General features: G+C 44.5%; 2 protein-coding genes across 2 annotated transcripts in view; both read right to left on the reverse strand.

Annotated features, from left to right (window-relative positions):
• Positions 1–9,152, reverse strand: part of LOC135082426 (uncharacterized) — a 33,257-nt gene extending 24,105 nt beyond the window's left edge. The window contains exons 1-6 of the mRNA XM_063977220.1: positions 9,021–9,152; positions 8,685–8,780; positions 6,441–6,605; positions 4,820–4,917; positions 4,060–4,141; positions 2,952–3,032 (exon numbers count right to left, since the gene is read on the reverse strand). Coding sequence (XP_063833290.1) covers positions 2,952–3,032; positions 4,060–4,141; positions 4,820–4,917; positions 6,441–6,605; positions 8,685–8,780; positions 9,021–9,152 — 654 coding nt within the window. The remainder of the gene's footprint in view (positions 1–2,951; positions 3,033–4,059; positions 4,142–4,819; positions 4,918–6,440; positions 6,606–8,684; positions 8,781–9,020) is intronic.
• Positions 9,153–9,318: 166 nt separating this feature from the next.
• Positions 9,319–22,401, reverse strand: part of LOC135082427 (ataxin-2 homolog) — a 41,202-nt gene continuing 28,119 nt past the window's right edge. The window contains exons 3-7 of the mRNA XM_063977222.1: positions 14,998–15,166; positions 14,000–14,249; positions 9,780–9,948; positions 9,477–9,572; positions 9,319–9,411 (exon numbers count right to left, since the gene is read on the reverse strand). Coding sequence (XP_063833292.1) covers positions 9,319–9,411; positions 9,477–9,572; positions 9,780–9,948; positions 14,000–14,249; positions 14,998–15,166 — 777 coding nt within the window. The remainder of the gene's footprint in view (positions 9,412–9,476; positions 9,573–9,779; positions 9,949–13,999; positions 14,250–14,997; positions 15,167–22,401) is intronic.

Raw genomic sequence — 22,401 nt, forward strand, 5'->3', positions numbered from 1 at the left:
TTTAAATAAATATGACGTTTGCTAACGGGACTATTCCCACCTCTCGTTCCCACCACTGCAACTCCTGTGTAGCCAGGATCTACAGCTTGACCGCCACAAAAACCCAACCAATGAAGGTCAAGTTTGTCCCGGGGGAAAGTTAAACTGTCATTGGACCCGCAACGAAATTAATCAGAAGAACATAGGAGGAGTTCGAAATTAAGGTTCGACTTCCCTCCATTGCAAAGCGGATGACAGGTGACAAACAAAGGTTTAAAAACTTTAAGAAAAAGATTATGCACCACGGACAATAAATTAAATTAAGGGGGCCTATCTTATGAGCAATTAGCAACTACCTGCCAATAATATTTTTCACAAAATCGCTTAAAAGCACGGAAATTTTTCCTTGTCGCGACAAGATCGGTGTAATAAATTGCGGAAACAGATGTATGTTGTATTGAATTAAGCATTATATCACGTTCATGTTTCCAAAGATCACACTCCCACAAGATATGATGGGCAGACTGCTCATGACTGACATCATCAGTGGAACACTCGCAAAAAGGAGACGGAACTAGTTTGAATTCGTGAAGTTTATGTTTAAAGTTGCCATGTCCCGTGAGGAACTGCGACGAGCAATGGTCGATTTCTAACCATCGCCTAGTTAGACGTTCGCGTACATTCGGGAAGAATTTATATAAGTGACGTCCTTTGACTGACGTATCCCATCTTTTTTGCCATTCATTAAGTAAATCTTCTTCAACGACTTCTCGGGAATCAAATAATCGACTTATTTTAGAACGATCGCGGCTATTTAAGAAATCAGAGGTTATATTTTCCCTTGATGCGAAGTACATAGCCGCACGCTTTTGTACCTCTAAGTCGACCGGCAGTACACCAGCCAGGACTGGCAGAGCCTCCGTGCTCACAGTTCTGTAAGCTTTGCAAAGAAAAATCAATGCAAGGCGTCGACTTTGGAGTAGTTTCCGTCGAGCGGCTCCTATAGTAGCTCTGTCAGCCCAAACTGGTGCACCATAGCAAATGGAGCTTAAATAAGTGGCCGAATATCATAATAATCTTGACAAGATAAATCGTCAAACAACTTTGATCTGAATAATTTTGAACTTTACTGACGAACAGTTGAAGATTACACTGCGTTACAAATGGAAAAGAAAATTAAGTACCCGCTTTGAAATGTCGCGTTTTCTTATTCATTCCTATCGTTTAGTAAGAATACATGGATATTTTCTTCCCATCACGTCTCATTTTTTTCCGTAAGGATGTGCCAAATTATGCTTAAAACTGAAAGAATCAAACATAATTTAAAGAAATCTAATAAAATATACCAGACTTTTATACATCAATCGAGTTAATTTTTTATCATTTAGGTATAAAAAATATAAGAAAAATAAATTCATACAATTTAAACCAAAAATACCTTTAAATTTTTACTTTGTCTTTTGTGTTTTGAAAAATCTTCTCGTTTTAGATGCCAACAGTAATCGCCTAGCATAGTTGTGTACCAACGGCCTTGAAATCGTTCTTAAAGCTTCTTTACATCTTGGTGGAACTTCTCTCACCCTGCTCATCACTGACAGCACCAAGATTAGATTGAAAGAAAGAAGTGGGAATGAAGAAAGTGAATTTTTAACCTCATTCTTCAACCCAACTTTTCGTATGCTTTTAACATGTTGTTAACTAGCTGTTCAGCATTTTCGGCTCTATGATTTCCTAAAAACCCTTTTACAACTGCTTTCAGTGATGACCAGGCATCAAGTTCCTTGTAAGTAAGCTTTTTGTCAAAATTTAGGTATTTCATTAATGTGCGTATTTGTGGTCCCATGAATGTCCCTTCTTTGAGTTTTGCGTCACTTAACTTTGAAAAAAACGTCTTCAAATATATAAATCCATCTCCCTCTTTATTCTTAGCCTTAAAATTTTCTTTCAACAGACCAAGTATTATGTGGAGTGGTGTTTACCACAAACAAAACTTATTTGGTGCATTTTTGCAGTTGCGACGGCCACTTACTTCAGTAGTCATGATGGATTTTCAAATAAATATGCTCAGAGATATCGAGGTTATCGAATGGAAACGATTTTATATGAAATAAAACAATGAAAAAGTATAATATCATCGAAAACCTCAACTGTTCTTATACGCCTAAAGTGAGGGTAGTTAAAATAATGATTGACTTGTACCTCGAGAACTAGACGTGATGGATACCACATATATTTGGAACTTTTTATCTATGACTAATTACCTATTCATTCCAGCTATCAGTTTAACGGGTACCAAAATCGTGTAACGCAGTGTTATTTTCTCTAACTCGAGATTATTCTGTAACATAGTTTCAAAAGGTAATATTATGTGCTCGCGATTCGTTGAAGGAATCAATTTGAAAACTGACGAACCTTTTCATTCCGTGACTGTACATGTCCACAGAATAATAATAAGTACTACGTACAGAAGTTTTACTTCACGAAGGTATTTAAAAAAATGTATGCTCAATGTCATTAACAATATGGTGTAATTTAGCCTGTCTCAAGAGTCAAGCACCATTTTGTTGACAAACGTCAGTGATCGGCACTGCGCCGAAGCTATAGGGCTGACTTCGGTAAAATTATGTGACGTGAGGTGCCAAATGGCGGAGGAAATACATGATTTAGCATGAATTATCATGAATAATATTAACTACTTATTTACCTCTCAGTGTCTTGAGGCAACTTAAAAAAGTACATTCTGTGTTTTTATTATTATTTAGGCAGTTAAATACTGCACAGTATTTAGTACACCATTTTCTTTATTTTCTTCCATCATACACAAGAATACGCGTGCGTGAGTCAATGTTCGCTCGTAATGTGAGGCCTTGTCGAATAGTATCCTGTAGGTGGGCCATCGTGCGTGTTTTGTTTTCGATGTAAACTCGCGGAGATGAACAGGCCTGACATATCTACGTAAGGTTATTCCTTACCTGCACCTCGTCCTGGCGGCGCGGCTCGGGCGCGTGGTGGCGCGGCGGCCGCGGGTGCGCCTCGCCCGCCAAGGGGGGGTTCTGTGCGACAATACACTTTGTTAGTAACAACATCCTAGACTGCATCGCACTTAACATCAGGTGCGATTGTGGTCGAATACCTGCCTTGTTATGCATAAAAATATTTAAAAAAAAACATTTGTGCTATAATAACACGAATATAGTCTGGTCGATGAGCACGTAGAATTTTGTCCAATGACCCCAAGCTACCCATCCTTATCGCTCGCGCGTAATTTTATTACTGTCGCGACTGTGCGACGGGCGGCCGCAGTGAGTGTGCGAGCACGACAGCAATATAACTACGCGCGAGCGATAAGGATGGGTAGCTTGGGGTCATTGGACAAAATTCTACGTGCTCAGCGACCAGACTTTAGGTAGACTAAGAGCTGCCATTATGCCGCGAATGTTCAATTTAGGATAATAACTCGCGGCGTCATATCATTGACCTCAGAGGCGAGTCAGATTTAGTAGGTAGGCCCTGCCCTTCTGCTGGGGAGTCCCATATAACCCACAAAAAAAAAAAAAGGAAAAAAGGAGTTGTCGGTACATACATCAATGCTGATAACCAACAGCTCAGCAAAAAAGACTAGAGAATGTTAGCTCATTGGTCAGACACCTGTGAGCTAACATGCGACAGGAACTGTTTGATCTGGCAAGATAGCAACTTTAAAGCAATTCCACCTTCTTAACAATCATGTAGAAACAATTTGTTATAATAATATGTACTGTAAACATAACCGAAACTGCGCGAACAATATTCTGGATTCTTGACTTACTTGTTTGGAATAAGACCGTAAAGTTACCTTAAATTAAATATTAAGGCTGAGTTGCACCACCTAACTTTGACCGTAACTATAACAATAACCTGATTTTTGTATCGAGTTTGACAGATTTTTGACGTTTGTCAAAGTTAAAGTAAGATGGTGCAACCCAGCCTAAGTTATTGCTACCAACCGGCCAATCTGGAAGTCATTGGTAGAGACTTATGTTCAATAGTGAACGTCCCGTGGCTGAAATGATGATGATGAAATGACAATAAATGACTTACGTGGTGGTGGTGTGGCGGGAATCCCTGCCTGGGATGCGGCGGGCCGCGCGGCTCACCGTTCACTTTGTTGGGAGGCGTGGCCCTGTTAAACAGAACAAAAGTTATAGTTAAAGTATATCTGATAGGTAGTAGTTACGTCAAGAAATTTTGGTGTAAATAAACATTGTAAAACAGGCTACTTCATGATAATAAGACAATTAAAAAAAAACATAGTGTTTACACAAAAGGGTCGTCGTATCCTGCAGTTGAAGGCGGCGACTAAATAAAGCCTTGTTCGCACTAGTTGAATATTTAGTAGCTCGCCTTCAGTAACTAAAATACTTGCTACTGAAAAAAAAACCGATACTTGCTGTCTTTTTAAGATTATTGTCTTTTGTATTAGCTTGAAGTAAAGTTTATTTAATCAGTGGCGGCGTAGCATGGGTTGGCACCCGGGGCGATCACCCCCCCCGTCATAAGTCCTAAGGCACCCCCTGGTACCCCCCAGGATTTTGGGGTTACCTACCGATTCAAAGATTGAAAGATAATAGCATCCCCCGTATCATGACATAGAGACTTGCCATGCAGATGCGTCAGTGAGTACTAATCTGCGCGACTTTTGTCACCCCCTGATGCTTGGCACCCGGGGCGGACCGCCCCCACCGCCCCCCCTTACGCCGCTACTGTCTAAGATTATTGTCTATTCTATTGGTGTGGAGTAAAGTCTATTGTAATTCTATTGGTGTGGAGTAAAGTCTATTGTAATGTGTTGTGAACTCACTGCGCGTGGTGCGGGTGGTAGCCGCCGGCCTGCGCGGCGTAGCTTTTGGCGCCGGCGCCGCTGCTGTTGCTGCCGGGACCCGCCGGGTTGCTGGGCGGCTGCGGAGGAAACACACGTTACTTTAATTAAGGTCAGAAATTCAAAATACATAAACATTCGTGTTAGTTTCGATCGAACGAGAAGCAGGTTTGCCAGTGGTCCCGCGTCACCAGAGCGCTTTCACATTAGAGCGTTAGTAGCGCGACTGCAGCGCGGCAGCGGCGTTTTTATAATGTAAAGGCATGCATCCGCTGTCACATAGTATGAAATTTTCGGCAGCGCGTCTGTCGCACTGCTAAATCACCTAAATGTGAAAGCGCTCTAAGATTGTACGTGCGCGCTTCGGAAAAAGCACCCTAGCGTCCTTAAGGGGCGCACCCAAAATGAACAGTTTGAAAAGCGTCATGCCCCAATAAACACAACCAGATGGTCCCAATTCGTTTTTAGTAGGGTAGCTCTATTCTTAGCACATAGCCCATTGGTCCCTCTGGTCAATGGGTATGAAATTCAATACATTACTAATAACGACGTGAACGACATAGTCCGATGGATTAGTAAGCTGAAGTGACAATGGGCAGGGCACATAGTATGCAGAACTGACGACCGATGGGGCAGCAAGGTTCTGAAGTGGAGGCCCGGTAACGGAAAATACCATCAGGTGAGATACAGGCCAAGAGCTTCCTCGTTGTGGATAAAAAAAAAATATAGCATGGGACGTCCACAAGGTGGTCCGACATCATAAAGGCGCCTTCCTAGGCGCTGGACGCAGACCGCTACCAACTGGTCAACATGGGGGTCTATGTTCAGCAGTGGACATCTTATGGCTGAAATGATGATGACGACGACTAATCGCAAAACACCAACCGTGTCGTCGCGGCGAGTCGCGCGCGTCATTGGGCGGCGGCTTACTAGGGCGGGCGGCAGGCTGCCCCGTCGTGTCGTATACACCTACCGTGTCGTCGTGTCGTCGCGGCGAGTCGCGCGCGCCGGCGGGCGGCGTGAGGTGGTGCCTGGGCGGGCGGGGGTCCTTGGGCGGCGGCTTGCTAGGGCGGGCGGCAGGCTGCCCCCGTTGTTTGTTGGTATAGTATAACATACCTTTGACCAGTGTTGCCAGCGATGGTATACGGATCTGAGACGTGGTCGCTTACTATGGGCTTCATGAGAAGGCTCAAGGTCACCCAAAGGGCGATGGAGCGTGCTATTCTCGGAGTTTCCCTGCGTGATCGAATCAGAAATGAGGAGAACCAAAGTGACTGACATAGCCCGCAGGATCGCTAAAATCAAGTGGCAGTGGGCGGGGCACATAGCTCGTAAAGCTGATGGCCGCTGGGGCAGGAAAGTTCTCGAGTGGCGACCACTGGCTGGAAGACGTAGCGTGGGCAGGCCTCCTACTAGGTGGACCGACGATCTGGTGAAGGTCGCGGGAGGCGCAGGACCGTTAATTGTGGAAAACCTTGGGGGAGGCCTTTGTCCAGCAGTGGACATCTTTCGGCTGAAACAAACGAAGTATAACATACCGTCCTTGGGCGGCGGTTTGCTGAGGGCCGGCGGCAGGCTGCCCCGTCGTGTCGTATACACCTACCGTGTCGTCGTGTCGGCGCGGCGAGTCGCGCGCGTCGGCGGGCGGCGTGAGGTGGTGCCTGGGCGGGCGGGGGTCCTTGTCGCGCGCCTCCTTGGGCGGCGGCTTGCTGAGGGCGGGCGGCAGGCTGCCCCCGTTGTTTGTGCTCGGCTTCACTAGTTTGCCGGTCTGGAAATGTTCAAGTTTATAGGTTAGTCCAAAGTATGAAAATTATAAATAACTTGAAAAAATCGAACTGCCTAAGGCGGGAATTGAACCCACGACTTTGAAGGGTCCAAAGTACTTTGAAGGGATTAAAGTTGCGTCATTGAAACATGGATGAAGAGTGAAAGGAATTTTGATAAGAGGAAAGAAGTGCAGCATCTCAATCGGTTTTCTACAGGTTACACTTCTTCTCCTTCGGTGCTAAAAACCGACAACTGAGCTACCTAAGAGCCACGTACCTGCATGCTCTTCCACTTTTTGGGTTCCTACGGCTTAAAGGATCAGATATTCTTTATCGCTCGTGCGTCCTCTCTTCCTTACTCAAAACCGACAACTGAGCTACGCGCTAGTCATGTTGGGTATGACGTACTTGGCGGGTGATCTCATCCCTGCTTACAACCTACAACTGAGCTACCTGAGCTACGCACCTGCATGTTCTTCCTCTTGTTGGGTATAACATACTTGGCGGGCGCTGTCTTCGCTACTTACAACCTACCACTGAGCTACCTGAGCTACCAAGGAGCACGTACCTGCATGTTCTTCCTCTTGTTGGGTATAACATACTTGGCGGGCGCTCTCTTCGCTGCTTACAACCTACAACTGAGCTACCTGAGCTACCATTGAGCTACGCACCTGCATGTTCTTTCCTCTTGTTGGGTATAACATACTTGGCGGGCGCTCTCTTCGCTACTTACAACCTACAACTGAGCTACCTGAGCCACGCACCTGCATGTTCTTCCTCTTGTTGGGTATAACATACTTGGCGGGCGCTCTCTTCGCTGCTTACAACCTACAACTGAGCTACCTGAGCTACCATTGAGCTACGCACCTGCATGTTCTTTCCTCTTGTTGGGTATAACATACTTGGCGGGCGCTCTCTTCGCTACTTACAATCTACAACTGAGCTACCTGAGCTACCAAGGAGCACGTACCTGCATGTTCTTCCTCTTGTTGGGGATGACGTACTTGGCGGGCGCGTCGGGCCTCACCACCGCGGCGTATCGCTCCTCTTATGAGGGCGCTCTATCCATTAACAACCACTGAGCTACCTGAGCTACCAAGGAGCACGTACCTGCATGTTCTTCCTCTTGTTGGGTATGACGAACATGGCGGGCGCTCTCTTACAACCTACATACAACTGAGCTATCTGAGCTACGCACCTGCATGTTCTTCATCTTGTTGGGTATAACATACTTGGCGGGCGCTCTCTTCGCTACTTACAACCTACAACTGAGCTACCTGAGCTACCAAGGAGCACGTACCTGCATGTTCTTCCTCTTGTTGGGTATAACCTACTTGGCGGGCGCTCTCTTCGCTACTTACAACCTACAACTGAGCTACCTGAGCTACCAAGGAGCACGTACCTGCATGTTCTTCCTCTTGTTGGGTATAACCTACTTGGCGGGCGCTCTCTTCGCTACTTACAACCTACAACTGAGCTACCTGAGCTACCAAGGAGCACGTACCTGCATGTTCTTCCTCTTGTTGGGTATAACATACTTGGCGGGCGCTCTCTTCGCTGCTTACGACCTACAACTGAGCTACCATTGAGCTACGCACCTGCATGTTCTTCCTCTTGTTGGATATAACATACTTGGCGGGTGCTCTCTTCGCTACTTACAACCTACAACTGAGCTACCTGAGCTACCATTGAGCCACGCACCTGCATGTTCTTTCTCTTGTTGGGTTCCTACGGCTTCAACGGATCAGTTTCTCTCCGCTAACAAGCGACCACTGAGCTACCTGAGCCACTCACCTGCATGTTCTTCCTCTTGTTGGGTATAACCTACTTGGCGGGCGGTCTCTTCCCTGCTTACAACCTACCACTGAGCTACCTGAGCTACCAAGGAGCACGTACCTGCATGTTCTTCCTCTTGTTGGGGATGAACAACTTGACGGGCGATCTTTTCACTGCTCACAACCGACAACTGAGCTACCATTGAGCCACACACCTGCATGTTCTTTCTCGTTGGGTTCCTACGGCTTCAACGGGTCAGTTTCTCTCCGCTAACAAGCGACCACTGAGCTACCTGAGCCACTCACCTGCATGTTCTTCCTCTTGTTGGGTATGACGTACTTGGCGGGCGCGTCGGGCCGCACCACCGCGGCGTAGCGCTCCTTGTATGAGGGTGCTCTCCGCTAGCAAGCGACCACTGAGCTACCTGAGCTACGCTGAGCTACCAAGGAGCACGTACCTGCATGTTCTTCCTTTTGTTCGGTATGACGAACATGGCGGGCGCTCTCTTCCCTGCTTACAACCTACAACTGAGCTACCTGAGCTACGTACCTGCATGTTCTTCCTCTTGTTCGGTATGACGTACTTGGCGGGCGCTCTCTTCGCTACTTACAATCTACAACTGAGCTACCTGAGCCACTCACCTGCATGTTCTTCCTCTTGTTGGGTATGACGTACTTGGCGGGCGCGTCAGGCCGCACCACCGCGGCGTATCGTTCCTCTTCGTCCCCGTTTTCGGCGTCGATTCGCGCTTTGTAAGCGGGCGCTCTCTCCATTAACAACCACTGAGCTACCCGAGCTACCAAGGAGCACGCACCTGCATGTTCTTCCTCTTGTTCGGTATGACGTACTTGGCGGGCGCGTCGGGCCTCACCACCGCGGCGTATCGCTCCTCGTATGAGGGCGCTCTCTCCGCTACAAGCGACCGCTGAGCTACCTGAGCTACCAAGGAGCACGCACCTGCATGTTCTTCCTCTTGTTGGGTATGACGTACTTGGCGGGCGCGTCGGGCCGCACCACTGCGGCGTAGCGCTCCTAGTATGAGGGCGCTCTCTCCATTAACAACCACTGAGCTACCTGAGCTACCAAGGAGCACGTACCTGCATGTTCTTCCTCTTGTTGGGTATGACGTACTTGGCGGGCGCGTCGGGCCGCACTACCGCGGCGTAGCGCTCCTTGTATGAGGGTGCTCTCCGCTAGCAAGCGACCACTGAGCTAAGGAGCACGTACCTGCATGTTCTTCCTCTTGTTCGGTATGACGTATTTGGCGGGTGCGTCGGGCCGCACCACCGCGGCGTATCGCTCCTCTCCGTCCCCGTTTTCGGCGTCGATGCGCGCTTTGTAAGCGGGCGCGCTTTCCATTAACAACCACTGAGCTACCTGAGCTACCAAGGAGCACGTACCTGCATGTTCTTCCTCTTGTTGGGGATGACGTATTTGGCGGGCGCGTCGGGCCTCACCACCGCGGCGTATCGCTCCTCTTCGTCTCCGTTTTCGGCGTCGATGCGCGCTTTGTAAGCCGGCGCGCTTTCGATCTCCGCCGCGATTTCTTCTGCTTTCGCCTCAGCGTCTCTGGAGAGTAAAAAAACCGTTATTTATATGTCGAAAATATCTAGAATGGTTGCTAGCAATGGTAAGTCGTATAAAAACTAGGGACTATGGGTCGAAACTCCCAGCTGTAAAAGCTGTTTTATTTTTATTTTATTTATTTAAAGGCACAACCACAGAATACAATTCAATAAAATTACAATGATAACTTAACTAGGTTTCACATTTAAATTATATTCCTATGAATGTTGCACACAACATTTATATAAGAATAATTAAGATATGGAGCTTGAACAGGTTAAATATCAGTGGCTACGTTTACTTACTTAATGCATAATTCAATTGATTTTTTAAATGAGTAAAAATTTTGAAAATATATATCTAAATTGGTGGCATTATCATTATATAATCTGCACATTCGAAACAGAGGGTTATTATATGCTACATTGTTGCTGCAAACAGGAATACAGAATAATTTCAACCTTCTCTTACTACCGCTCGTCTTAAGTGATAAATGGCTCAATAAATCCATGGCATCATAATGATTGTTAACAATCTTATACAGTATAGCTAGATCCTGTATAGAACGTCTACACTGCAGTGTATTCACTTTGAAGTAGAGAAGTCTGTTTTCGTAGGAAGGTAGTTTACGTCGAAGGCCCAATTTCGAGCATAAATAACGTAGGAAACGTCTTTGGACAGACTCCAACCGATCAACATGAATATTATAATATGGAGACCAAACAATCGAGTTATACTCCAAGACACTTCTTGCGAGCGTAAAGTACAATGTCAAGATGCTAGCGGGCTTTCGAAACGGCTTTGTAGTCCTTAAAATAAAACCAATAGTCCTATTAACCCTTGCTATAATATTGTCATAGTGGTACGTGAAGCTTAATTTGGAGTCCAGCCACACTCCGAGATCCTTGACTACATTTTGTCGGCTCAAAGGGATGCGATTAATGTTGTAGAGATACTGAAAAGGGGATTTCTTTTTTGTAAAAGTTACAAGGCAACATTTTGAGATGTTCAGAGACATGCCATTATACACACACCAGTTCTGTACCCTATCAACATCGTCCTGCAAAATCATAGCATCATCCACACACACCACTTCACGATATATTTTAATATCATCTGCATAGGCTATACAATTTGATGTCATGGAATCGATTAGGTCATTAATAAATACTATGAATAAAAGGGGTCCTAAATTTGAACCCTGTGGAATCCCAGAGGTGGAATTATACGGGATTGAACTAAGCCATGCACTGCTACCAACTGTGTACGCCGCGACAGATAAGATACTAGCCACCGGAGGAGAACACCATGAATTCCAACGTGATGAGCCTTCAAACAAAGAATGCGATGGTCTACCTTGTCAAAGGCTTTAGCGAAGTCAATATAGACTGAATCTACTTGCACATGTCTATTAAAGGCCATGTTAAGGTCATGATCATAAGTTAGAAGATTAGTGGAAGTGGAACGACCGCCTACGAAGCCATGTTGTTTTGTACTAATTATTGGTTTTAAATGAAAATACCTTGTCCATGCAAACCAGGCACTTTTTAACTGCAATAAGAACGCCGCCGCCGTGTGCCTTATTATGTTTTTTCATAAATTCAACTGAGCGGTCCTTAGGGTAGACAATATACCTCTCATCAAACAGTTCGGAAGAATCCACGGATTCATTGAGCCATGTCTCACACAGACATATTATATCATAATTGTTTATTAATATTGAATTAGCTATTTCAGTGGTTTTAGATTTGGTACCTCTGATGTTTTGATAAAATACCGACAGTTTATCCATCATAAAAAAGAAAACAAAGTTACATGTATTAGTGCGTAAACAGTGAGGTAAAAAAAAAAAGTAAGGTAAACATTAATTCGCTCGCCTGTAGTCCGGGCGCTCACCTGTAGTCCTGCGTGTCCTTGCGCTGCAGCGGCAGCGTGTACCCGGCCAGCGAGTGGTCGTAGGTGGAGTGCACGCCGTACACCTCCTCGTTCTTGCGGAACATGTCGTTGGCGTCCCAGCCGTTGGCGCGGTGGTCACCTGTAGTCCTGGCTCGCTCGCCTGTAGTCCTGGCTCGCTCGCCTGTAGTCCTGGCTCGCTCGCCTGTAGTCCTGGGTCGCTCGCCTGTAGTCCTGGCTCGCTCGCCTGTAGTCCTGGCTCGCTCGCCTGTAGTCCGGGCGCTCACCTGTAGTCCTGCGTGTCCTTGCGCTGCAGCGGCAGCGTGTACCCGGCCAGCGAGTGGTCGTAGGTGGAGTGCACGCCGTACACCTCCTCGTTCTTGCGGAACATGTCGTTGGCGTCCCAGCCGTTGGCGCGGTGGTCACCTGTAGTCCTGGCTCGCTCGCCTGTAGTCCTGGCTCGCTCGCCTGTAGTCCTGGCTCGCTCGCCTGTAGTCTTGGCTCGCTCGCCTGTAGTCCTGGCTCGCTCGCCTGTAGTCCGGGCGCTCACCTGTAGTCCTGCGTGTCCTTGCGCTGCAGCGGCAGCGTGTACCCGGCCAGCGAGTGGTCGTAGGTGGAGTGCACGCCGTACACCTCCTCGTTCTTGCGGAACATGTCGTTGGCGTCCCAGCCGTTGGCGCGGTGGTCACCTGTAGTCCTGGCTCGCTCGCCTGTAGTCCTGGCTCGCTCGCCTGTAGTCCGGGCGCTCACCTGTAGTCCTGCGTGTCCTTGCGCTGCAGCGGCAGCGTGTACCCGGCCAGCGAGTGGTCGTAGGTGGAGTGCACGCCGTACACCTCCTCGTTCTTGCGGAACATGTCGTTGGCGTCCCAGCCGTTGGCGCGGTGGTCACCTGTAGTCCTGGCTCGCTCGCCTGTAGTCTTGGCTCGCTCGCCTGTAGTCCTGGCTCGCTCGCCTGTAGTCCTGGCTCGCTCGCCTGTAGTCCTGGCTCGCTCACCTGTAGTCCTGCGTGTCCTTGCGCTGCAGCGGCAGCGTGTACCCGGCCAGCGAGTGGTCGTAGGTGGAGTGCACGCCGTACACCTCCTCGTTCTTGCGGAACATGTCGTTGGCGTCCCAGCCGTTGGCGCGGTGGTCACCTGTAGTCCTGGCTCGCTCGCCTGTAGTCCTGGCTCGCTCGCCTGTAGTCCTGGCTCGCTCGCTGTAGTCCGGGCGCTCACCTGTAGTCCTGCGTGTCCTTGCGCTGCAGCGGCAGCGTGTACCCGGCCAGCGAGTGGTCGTAGGTGGAGTGCACGCCGTACACCTCCACGTTCTTGCGGAACATGTCGTTGGCGTCCCAGCCGTTGGCGCGGTGCTCACCTGTAGTCCTGGGTCGCTCGCCTGTAGTCCTGGCTCGCTCGCCTGTAGTCCGGGCGCTCACCTGTAGTCCTGCGTGTCCTTGCGCTGCAGCGGCAGCGTGTACCCGGCCAGCGAGTGGTCGTAGGTGGAGTGCACGCCGTACACCTCCTCGTTCTTGCGGAACATGTCGTTGGCGTCCCAGCCGTTGGCGCGGTGGTCACCTGTAGTCCTGGCTCGCTCGCCTGTAGTCCTGGCTCGCTCGCCTGTAGTCCTGGCTCGCTCGCCTGTAGTCCGGGCGCTCACCTGTAGTCCTGCGTGTCCTTGCGCTGCAGCGGCAGCGTGTACCCGGCCAGCGAGTGGTCGTAGGTGGAGTGCACGCCGTACACCTCCTCGTTCTTGCGGAACATGTCGTTGGCGTCCCAGCCGTTGGCGCGGTGGTCACCTGTAGTCCTGGCTCGCTCGCCTGTAGTCCTGGCTCGCTCGCCTGTAGTCCGGGCGCTCACCTGTAGTCCTGCGTGTCCTTGCGCTGCAGCGGCAGCGTGTACCCGGCCAGCGAGTGGTCGTAGGTGGAGTGCACGCCGTACACCTCCTCGTTCTTGCGGAACATGTCGTTGGCGTCCCAGCCGTTGGCGCGGTGGTCACCTGTAGTCCTGGCTCGCTCGCCTGTAGTCCTGGCTCGCTCGCCTGTAGTCCTGGCTCGCTCGCCTGTAGTCCTGGCTCGCTCGCCTGTAGTCCTGGCTCGCTCGCCTGTAGTCCTGGCTCGCTCGCCTGTAGTCCTGGCTCGCTCGCCTGTAGTCCTGGCTCGCTCGCCTGTAGTCCGGGCGCTCACCTGTAGTCCTGTGTGTCCTTGCGCTGCAGCGGCAGCGTGTACCCGGCCAGCGAGTGGTCGTAGGTGGAGTGCACGCCGTACACCTCCTCGTTCTTGCGGAACATGTCGTTGGCGTCCCAGCCGTTGGCGCGGTGGTCCAGGTCAAGCTCGTCGAGCGCCGCGTCACCGTTCAGGGCGGGCGACTCGCTAACATCGCCGTCGCACGCGTCCCAAGGCTCCAGTTGGCGCTCTTCCGCTACTCGGAAGTTTCCTGAGAGAAGTTTCCAGGTATTAATGGCATCCAGATTGAACCTCTATACGTATTCTAAGCCTAGGCGCAGACCACCGATTTTTAGTTGGCCGGTAGTTGGGCCCAATTCTAATTTTTATGAAGAATGGACCGATACCAACTCGGTGTAATGTGCGAATGATTAACAGCCCGACTTATCGGCCAACAAAAAATTGGTGGTCTGCGCCTAGGCTAAAAGTGACTTATTATGCTGATTTTGAACAATTAAAGCTAAGTAAATAAGAGGCTAAAAAGACGGCTAAAGTTCGAAGACCACCGGAGAGCCGTAAGCTCGCGCACTCAATAATTACAATCCCTTTTCGAGTTGATAAATGTATTTCGACCTTAAATCTAGTCATCATAATAGGACAGGACAGTTTAGTGCCTTCTAGAAAATGTTTTAATAATTTCCAGTCAGTATATCGCTTGCAACATTTTCAATCAAAATAAAATGTTTAATCGTAGTAGTAATAAAGTAAATTGAGTAACTAAACTGACAGTACGTTAAAGATGCAACGACTGTGTTCATGAGCCATTGATGGTTTCACTCAAGATTCTTCATAATTAAAAGCGATAGTTGACCAATAAAAATCTATCTGGAACCTAATAAATATAAGATCCCAGTATTTCTTGACCAGGAGATCAACTTTATGATCTAAAATCTTGTCTTTCACTGTCACACAACACAACCAACATCAGAACAGTAAACAAAACCGCACATTACACTTACTAGAAATAGCGCTGTCCGTCTGAAACACGTCGTGGGTCGCGTACTCCAGGTCGGAGTCCTTGGCGCGAATGGAGACCACATCCTGCGGCTTGAAGATCAGCTTCTCGACCACGGAGTCCACGGCAACCACTCCCTCCTGGTCCACTCGGTGGGCCACTTCTAGCACCACCTGGAAATAAGGAGAGGCCGTTTTTACTTCCGTTATTCTAAAGCAGTCTTTCCCAAAGTGGGCGACAACGCCCCCTTGTGGGCGCTGCAGACTTAAAGGGAGGCGGTAAGAGACCCAGAAAAAAAATCGGGACGTTGTGTAGAGGCTTGGGAGGCGTCATTTACTAGGAGGACAAGAGTCCTCCTAGTAAATGTCTAAGAAGACACCGACCGACTGAACACTCGACACTCGGCTACAAATGGGGGCGCTAAAAAGAATTTATTCTCAAAGTGGGCAGTAGACAAAATAAGTTTGGGAACCGCTGTTCTAAAGCCATGTATTCATTAGGCAACATTTTAATGTTGATAAACACTTTATAAACTGTTCATAAACAATGTTTCATCATCTCTGTAAACAGTTTATAAACAGTCCTTAACATAGGTGATGAAACATATTTTATGATACATGTTGCAGTGTTCCCCGCTATGAGAGGAGAGCAAGTGTGGACGGCCAAGTTTCAGAAACCTGTGTTTATGGTAAACTTGTTTCACACTAGTCATAAACAGTTTATCAACAAATGTGGCCTAATGAATACATGGCTTTAAATTGTCATAGATGCATTTATGCTTAAGGTTAGGTTTGATTTCCTAAGCTAGTTCTAATATTACGTTATAGTCGAGTAAAAAATAAGTAGTTTAGGGCAATTTAGCAATAAATAATCGCAATGAAACGGCTCATTCAATGGTCCGACGAAAGACCGCCGATTCGAGTGCAACTTTATTAATTTTAAAATACTTAATTTGGTTTGTTGTGACCTTTGTGATTAGAACCTAAGCCTAAATACTTTAAGCTATTAAACCATTTACACGTTGGATCTAAAGTAGTGTTTACCTATGGTGGGAGAATCTATCTAGCGCACCTATTTATAAAAGTTTATCGTTTTTGTTACAGCCTAAATAAATAGGAGCACTATACTCGCAGATATTTCGTTTTAGATAGGAAAGCTATAAGCAGTCGGCAACATTCTATGTCTGGACCAGTCGCTCACGCGATCTTATTAATAATAACAAGTAATATAAATAATGCAACGACGAATCCAACAACAATACGAAATGAGTAATATAAAAACTTCTTCTAGTTTCAACTCAAGTGTAAAAGGAATCTTAAATTCGACTTGATTTTGAGTGCTTTTTTTCGTAAAAAGGCCCTTAAAATTACAAAGTGTCAAACAACACATTTATAAGCATGATTGAAGTACACTTAAAATTAAATGAGAGCTCAAATAAGGCCAGGCAACTGAACTTTTAAGTGGCTAAACAAAAAACATCCATCAATCACGCTTATTTTGTTCTTTTACGTTTTTACCAAAGGTCTTTTCATCATCAATATTGATAAAAATTAATAGTCAAGTGTTAGTTGCTAAACTTAAACGTGGTATTTCTTTTTGTCACCAATATTGTACCAATATGTTTGACTGAACATCGTCTAACTACATATTGTGTAAACAGAAATGTACGAAAATTTATATTCGCGCGTCTTGCAATGAATGCGAAAGTTTGGATGTCTGGATGTTTGTTACTCTTTCACGCAAAAACTACTGAACGGATTTTGATAAACCTTTACAGTATTATTGTTTATAACCAGAATAACATATAGGCTATAATAATTTATGACGATCTGTGACAAACTAAATTTCACGCGGGTGAAGCCGCGGGCAAAAGCTAGTACAGAACATTCATAATTTTCAGTAATTTAGTCTCCACTGCAGGAGCATGACCGTCCCTAATTTAAAAGAAGCAAATGGAGAATTTTGTCTTTGAATTCTCAGCACCAGCCCATGTGTTGTCCCGAAGTGGTGGTAGGGCAAGCTATATTTGGGACGTATAAGCGCCCTGCGCACCCACAAGGTGGACCGACATCATAAAGGTAGCAGGAAAACGCTGGACGCAGGCCGCTACCAACCGGGCAACATGGAAAGCATTGGGGGAGGCCTATGTTCAGCAGTGGACGTCCTATGGCTGAGATGATGATGATAAGCGCCCTGTAAAGGGCTTGTCTACAATCCCCATGCTGGTCAGACCTGTCATTCATATTTCTCTCCAGTATTAAGTATCGATAGAATAGAGCTGTAGAACAAAGAAAATGTTAGGGCAGTTCAAGTGAGGATAAAAACAACTAATTCTCGGAAAAATGGTCCGTATGTTTGTCGATAAGATATTGGCTTGATATTCTCAATGACTGTTTATCAGATTCTTGTGAATGACTTCGTTAGGATAAAGACTTCACTTGATAATGATGTATAATGATGATAATGGATTATTTGAAGGGATTAAATCAAATAAAATCTATATTATTGAGGAAGGTTTAAGGCTATATAACATTACCATACAGCCACTACGGGCGGAACAGTAAAGAAAAATGTTGCAAAAACGGGAATAAATATTATTCAAACTATTTTCACGCGTACGAAGTCGCGGGCACAGTTAAGTGTTTCAATAATCACACACGTTATCACCTATCACACATTATTATCCTTAATTTGGCATCGATGTTAACTATAAATGGAGGTGGTTATTATCACAGAACATTTTTCCCGTATGGGATTCGAACCAGCTACCACAGGAAAACCACCATGCAAGGCTGTCGTTTAATTCAACTGAAATCAATTTCGCAGTTTAAACTTAGTGAAATATTGTCAACTGGGCCAGTTGGATGTATTCCTCTTAGAGCACCCGTCCAAATAGCACCTGGCCTTTTCCACATAGACCACTTTTGGGCAAGTGCAACACAATACAGTTTAGTGCTGGCTGCAAATGTCGGACAGGACGATATTGGGCGGGTGCTTTAAGTGGAATACGTCGGCAGTTGATACCAAGATTTCTTGAAATCTTTTTCACGAGCTGTCTGTCAAAACATGTGTCCCTAATAATTCGTTCGTTTCAGCCAAATGACGTCCACAGCTGGACAAAGGCCTCCCCCAAGGATTCACGGACCACAAAAACCGGTCCTGCGCTGTCCGCATCCAGGTACTGTTAATCATGAAAAATCTAAAACGTTAAAATAACGGTATCGTTGTGGCCAATAAGATGCTGTCATAGTGACATTGACAATACGTCAATGTCACGCTAGCATCAAACGTGAGAATAGAGGGACGCGCGGAGACGACTCCACGCGCTTTTGTGCTAAGTGATGAATTGTATCTAAAATAAGGCAATATAATGTGAAAGTTAAGTATCCAGTGTTTTATTTATGAGAATAGATCGACCGGCCTCTAATAGTACATACCGTTAGTAAATTTTGTATAGCAAATGGACCTTTGACTGACGTCACTGTTTCGCCAAGTCAAATTATTAATTTATCAAAGCAACGAAATTCGAATTTTATAGTTAATTGAGCTTTCACGGATAAAGTGAAGTGCTCTTCAGGGAATTAAGGCAAGGCTTACTTGGAAACATTGGTTAATTACAGGTAGAAGAAAATGGAAGAGCTTTTTCACCCATTTGGCTTTATTTCACTAGTAAACAAGATGTTAGGCTGAGCAACAAACTAGGTGGAAACGAGAGGTGGGAATAGTCCCGTATTTATAAACTTATTTTAATATCTGTTGATTTATCAAATTCCTTTTCTAAATTGTATTTATGAGTCTCATTTAAGCCTACATACTTACTCTTTACTCTAGCTATGATAGAATTTCCATAAACAATAAGATGAGACATAAACAAATTGAGGTGAGACGGGGTTAAATATGTCTTGTTTTTGAAATAAAATCAATTTCAAAAACAAGACAAACACAACTTTCCTCGATCTTACAGCAAGACAAGCGGAAATTTTCCGTTTTCCATCAAGTAACAGGTTGTCACGGTGTATTTTGCAATGCTAATCACATAAGTGCTTGCAATATACAAACGTATTTAAATTTACTATTACTATAAGCTGTGCCCGCGACTTCGTACGCGTGAAAATAGTTTGAATATTTCTGAAGGGTAAGATTTCAAGATTTCATTTCAAGACTTCCTCAATAAATGGGCTATCTAACACAAAAAGATTTTTTCAAATCGGACCAGTAGCAGTAGTTCCTGAGATAAGCGCGTTCAAGCAAACAAACAAACTCTTCAAGCTTTATAATATTAGAATAGATTATAGTAGAAGTATAGACAGATTTAACATATTCAAATGCTCGTCTAGAGTATATTATATTCTCATTTATTTGACAAGTTCAATGTAACATGCCCGTGAAAAGATCAATACAATCGGTTGACATAACATACTGCTTGTTTAAATAACAATGAATAAGATTTACACATTCGATGTGCGTAAAACCTTTCATAGTAAACGTGTGCAACAGCTTTTATTTTACTATTATAGTACAAAGACGAATAAAAATCATGACACATTAAATGGAAATCCATTAAGGCAGGTAACTATGAAACGAGTGTAAAGATTCTAATTTTATTATAAGTCTATACCACGAAGAAGTCAACAGTCTTAGGTAAAGAAGAAGGGACGACATCAAGAAGGGAGAACATAGTACACATGCAAAGATCCATCAATATCTACAGAAGGTCGCAGCGAAACATGCACAAGAACATTGCCCTCGAAATGGGGTAAAAGTCTAGACAGAGACCACAGACACAAAGGGCAACGTAAAACGTAATACAAAAGGTCGTCTAAACATACAGGGATCACAACATCGACATATCAAATGATCTTACTCCTAAGTAGGCGCCCAATCGCTTAAGAAAAGTTACAATCACTGAAAACAGCCCGTCGGAACGACGATCAGCCATGCTTCTGGCCGGGCAAGGACCACAATGCTGACGTCACACAGCTTCGACACCGCCGAAACGTCTGAAGCGCCGATCGTCGTTTGTTATTTTTACACGAGCACACCTTTTTGCAACGGAATCGTCCGTCTTTTGTCTTTTACGAGTGACTCAACTTATTAAAAGGTAAAAAAAGAGGCAAAGGCATAAATCACGTGATGTTTTCAGTAATAAATCATAGCTCGAATGCGATGGCGAGCCGGCGTTTGCATCATTTCGGCACCAAGTGCAGACATATCGCCGTCGCATTTACATTCTGTCTATCGCGCACTAACGGCACTACATGCGCCCTGGGTGTTGCACCTGTATCGATCGGTGCACCGGGAATCAAAAACCGGTTTCAGCTGGCCACGTCTAGTCTGTGACGTTGGTGCGATGACCCGCCATGGGAGGATGGGATTGATAACGCGATAAGATATGTCAAATTAAGATTTCAGACAATTTAATTAAAGCTAATACAAATAATGTATCATCTCATATTGTCGAGCAGAAAAACGTCTAATAAGAGAAATAGCTCAATCAATAGACTAATTAATTGAAATAATTCATTAGTCCAATTTTTAAAATAATGTCAGCAGCTACGAGTAATGAGCAAGTGCAATCAAAAATCAATTAAAGTTGTTTTAATGACCTCTGTCAAAAATAACGAATGTTACTCAATGCGTTTTTTATGAAAGTACAATTAGTGAATTCGCTTTAGCAATTAATTTAATCATAATTAAATACAGTACAGTATCTGCGAAATGTACAAATTAAAAAGAGAATCTAAAAATGTTCCGCAAATGTATAAAGAAATAGTGACTTTGACAGTTCAAAAACACCAAACCTGCACATTAAAATCAATTTTCCAACATGTCCACACTACACTGATATCGGGCACATCCTTATCGGTCCACCATAGTTCATATTCACAACACAGTCCTCGACTGCGAGCATCGTGACGTCACCGTCATCACTGCACCTAGCGCGCACTGGCTGGCACTCCGCGAGAGGTTTGGAGGGGGTTTCAGTACTGTTGTGGTTTCGGCGCTAGTAAAAGCAGAATGCCGTACTTTATTCCAACTTAAGAGTACTTTAGAACTGTCTTTATACTAAAAACTTCTTTTTATTTATCCAGCAATTTCATTAGACACAATGAAAGATATCAACGATTTGATTTTAATTTATAACTGACTGACTGAATTTATTGAATGCATTAGTGTCCATTAGCGATCTTGGTCGTTTAATTATCTCGTATCTTACGAGTCTGTTGTCAATTACAAGAAAAATTGTATACGAAATCATCAATCCAACAGTAAACATTTTTGACAAATAAATCTTTCCTTTGAACATGTACATATTTCAAATTAAATTAGTGATTATCTACAGTGTGAGTCACGTTAAAGTGTACATATGAAAATAGATGAAACTAGACCTATTTTTATCGACAAAAAAGAGGTCAAAAAATTTTTGCGATTTTTTTTTAATTTTTTATAGATATTTTTTTCTTCCAATTACTTATTGTAAAGAAAACGTAATAACTTTTAAACTAAGCGGTATATCCTGATAAAATAAAAACAGTAATAATGCTAAATAACAGGCAATACTAAAAAAATACATAAAATACACAAAAAATGCCAAAAAATAATAAAAAATGACACTTTTTGAAAAAAATCTGCTTTTAAATTCGTGTTTTTTTGGTTATTTGATAAATTTCTCCAAAAAATGCTGTTATAACCGGTAGCTTTTATTACTTTGTATTATTTTCTATCGTATTATCTTCGTAAAACCAAAAATCGCATGTCTCTATCCCTATCACCACGTTTGCAATGATCGTTTGAACTAAGCCTCTCCGGGCGCGCCATTCAACGCTTCGTTGACAACGAAACTGAAAATAGCTCTAGATTTGTGATTTTGATAAAGACAAGTTAGATTTCAAATAAAAACAAAAAATTTCGAAGTAAAATAAGCATTTTAGTTAAAATTAAAATTGTCTCTACCTGTAGCGGAGAATAATGTTGTGGCAGGCCTTTGTTCAAACGATCATAGCAAATGTTGTGATAGGGATAGAGACATGCAATTTTTGATTTTACAAAGATAATACGATAGAGAATAATACAAAGTAATAAAAACCACCTGTTATAGGGGCATTTTTTGGAGAAATTTATCAAATAACCAAAAAAACACGAATTTAAAAGCAGATTTTTTTCAAAAAGTGTCATTTTTTATTATTTTTTGGCATTTTTTGTGTCTTTTATGTATTTTTTTAGTATTGCCTGTTATTAAGCATTATTACTGTTTTTATTTTATCAGGATATACCGCTTAGTTTAAAAGTTATTACGTTTTATTTAAAATAAGTAACTGGAAGAAAAAAAAATCAATAAAAAATTTAAAAAAAATCTCAAAAAAAATTTGACCTCTTTTTTGTCGATAAAAATAGGTCTAGTTTCATC

The sequence above is a fragment of the Ostrinia nubilalis genome, chromosome 21, assembly GCF_963855985.1.
Source record: "Ostrinia nubilalis chromosome 21, ilOstNubi1.1, whole genome shotgun sequence".
NCBI lineage: Eukaryota > Metazoa > Arthropoda > Insecta > Lepidoptera > Crambidae > Ostrinia > Ostrinia nubilalis.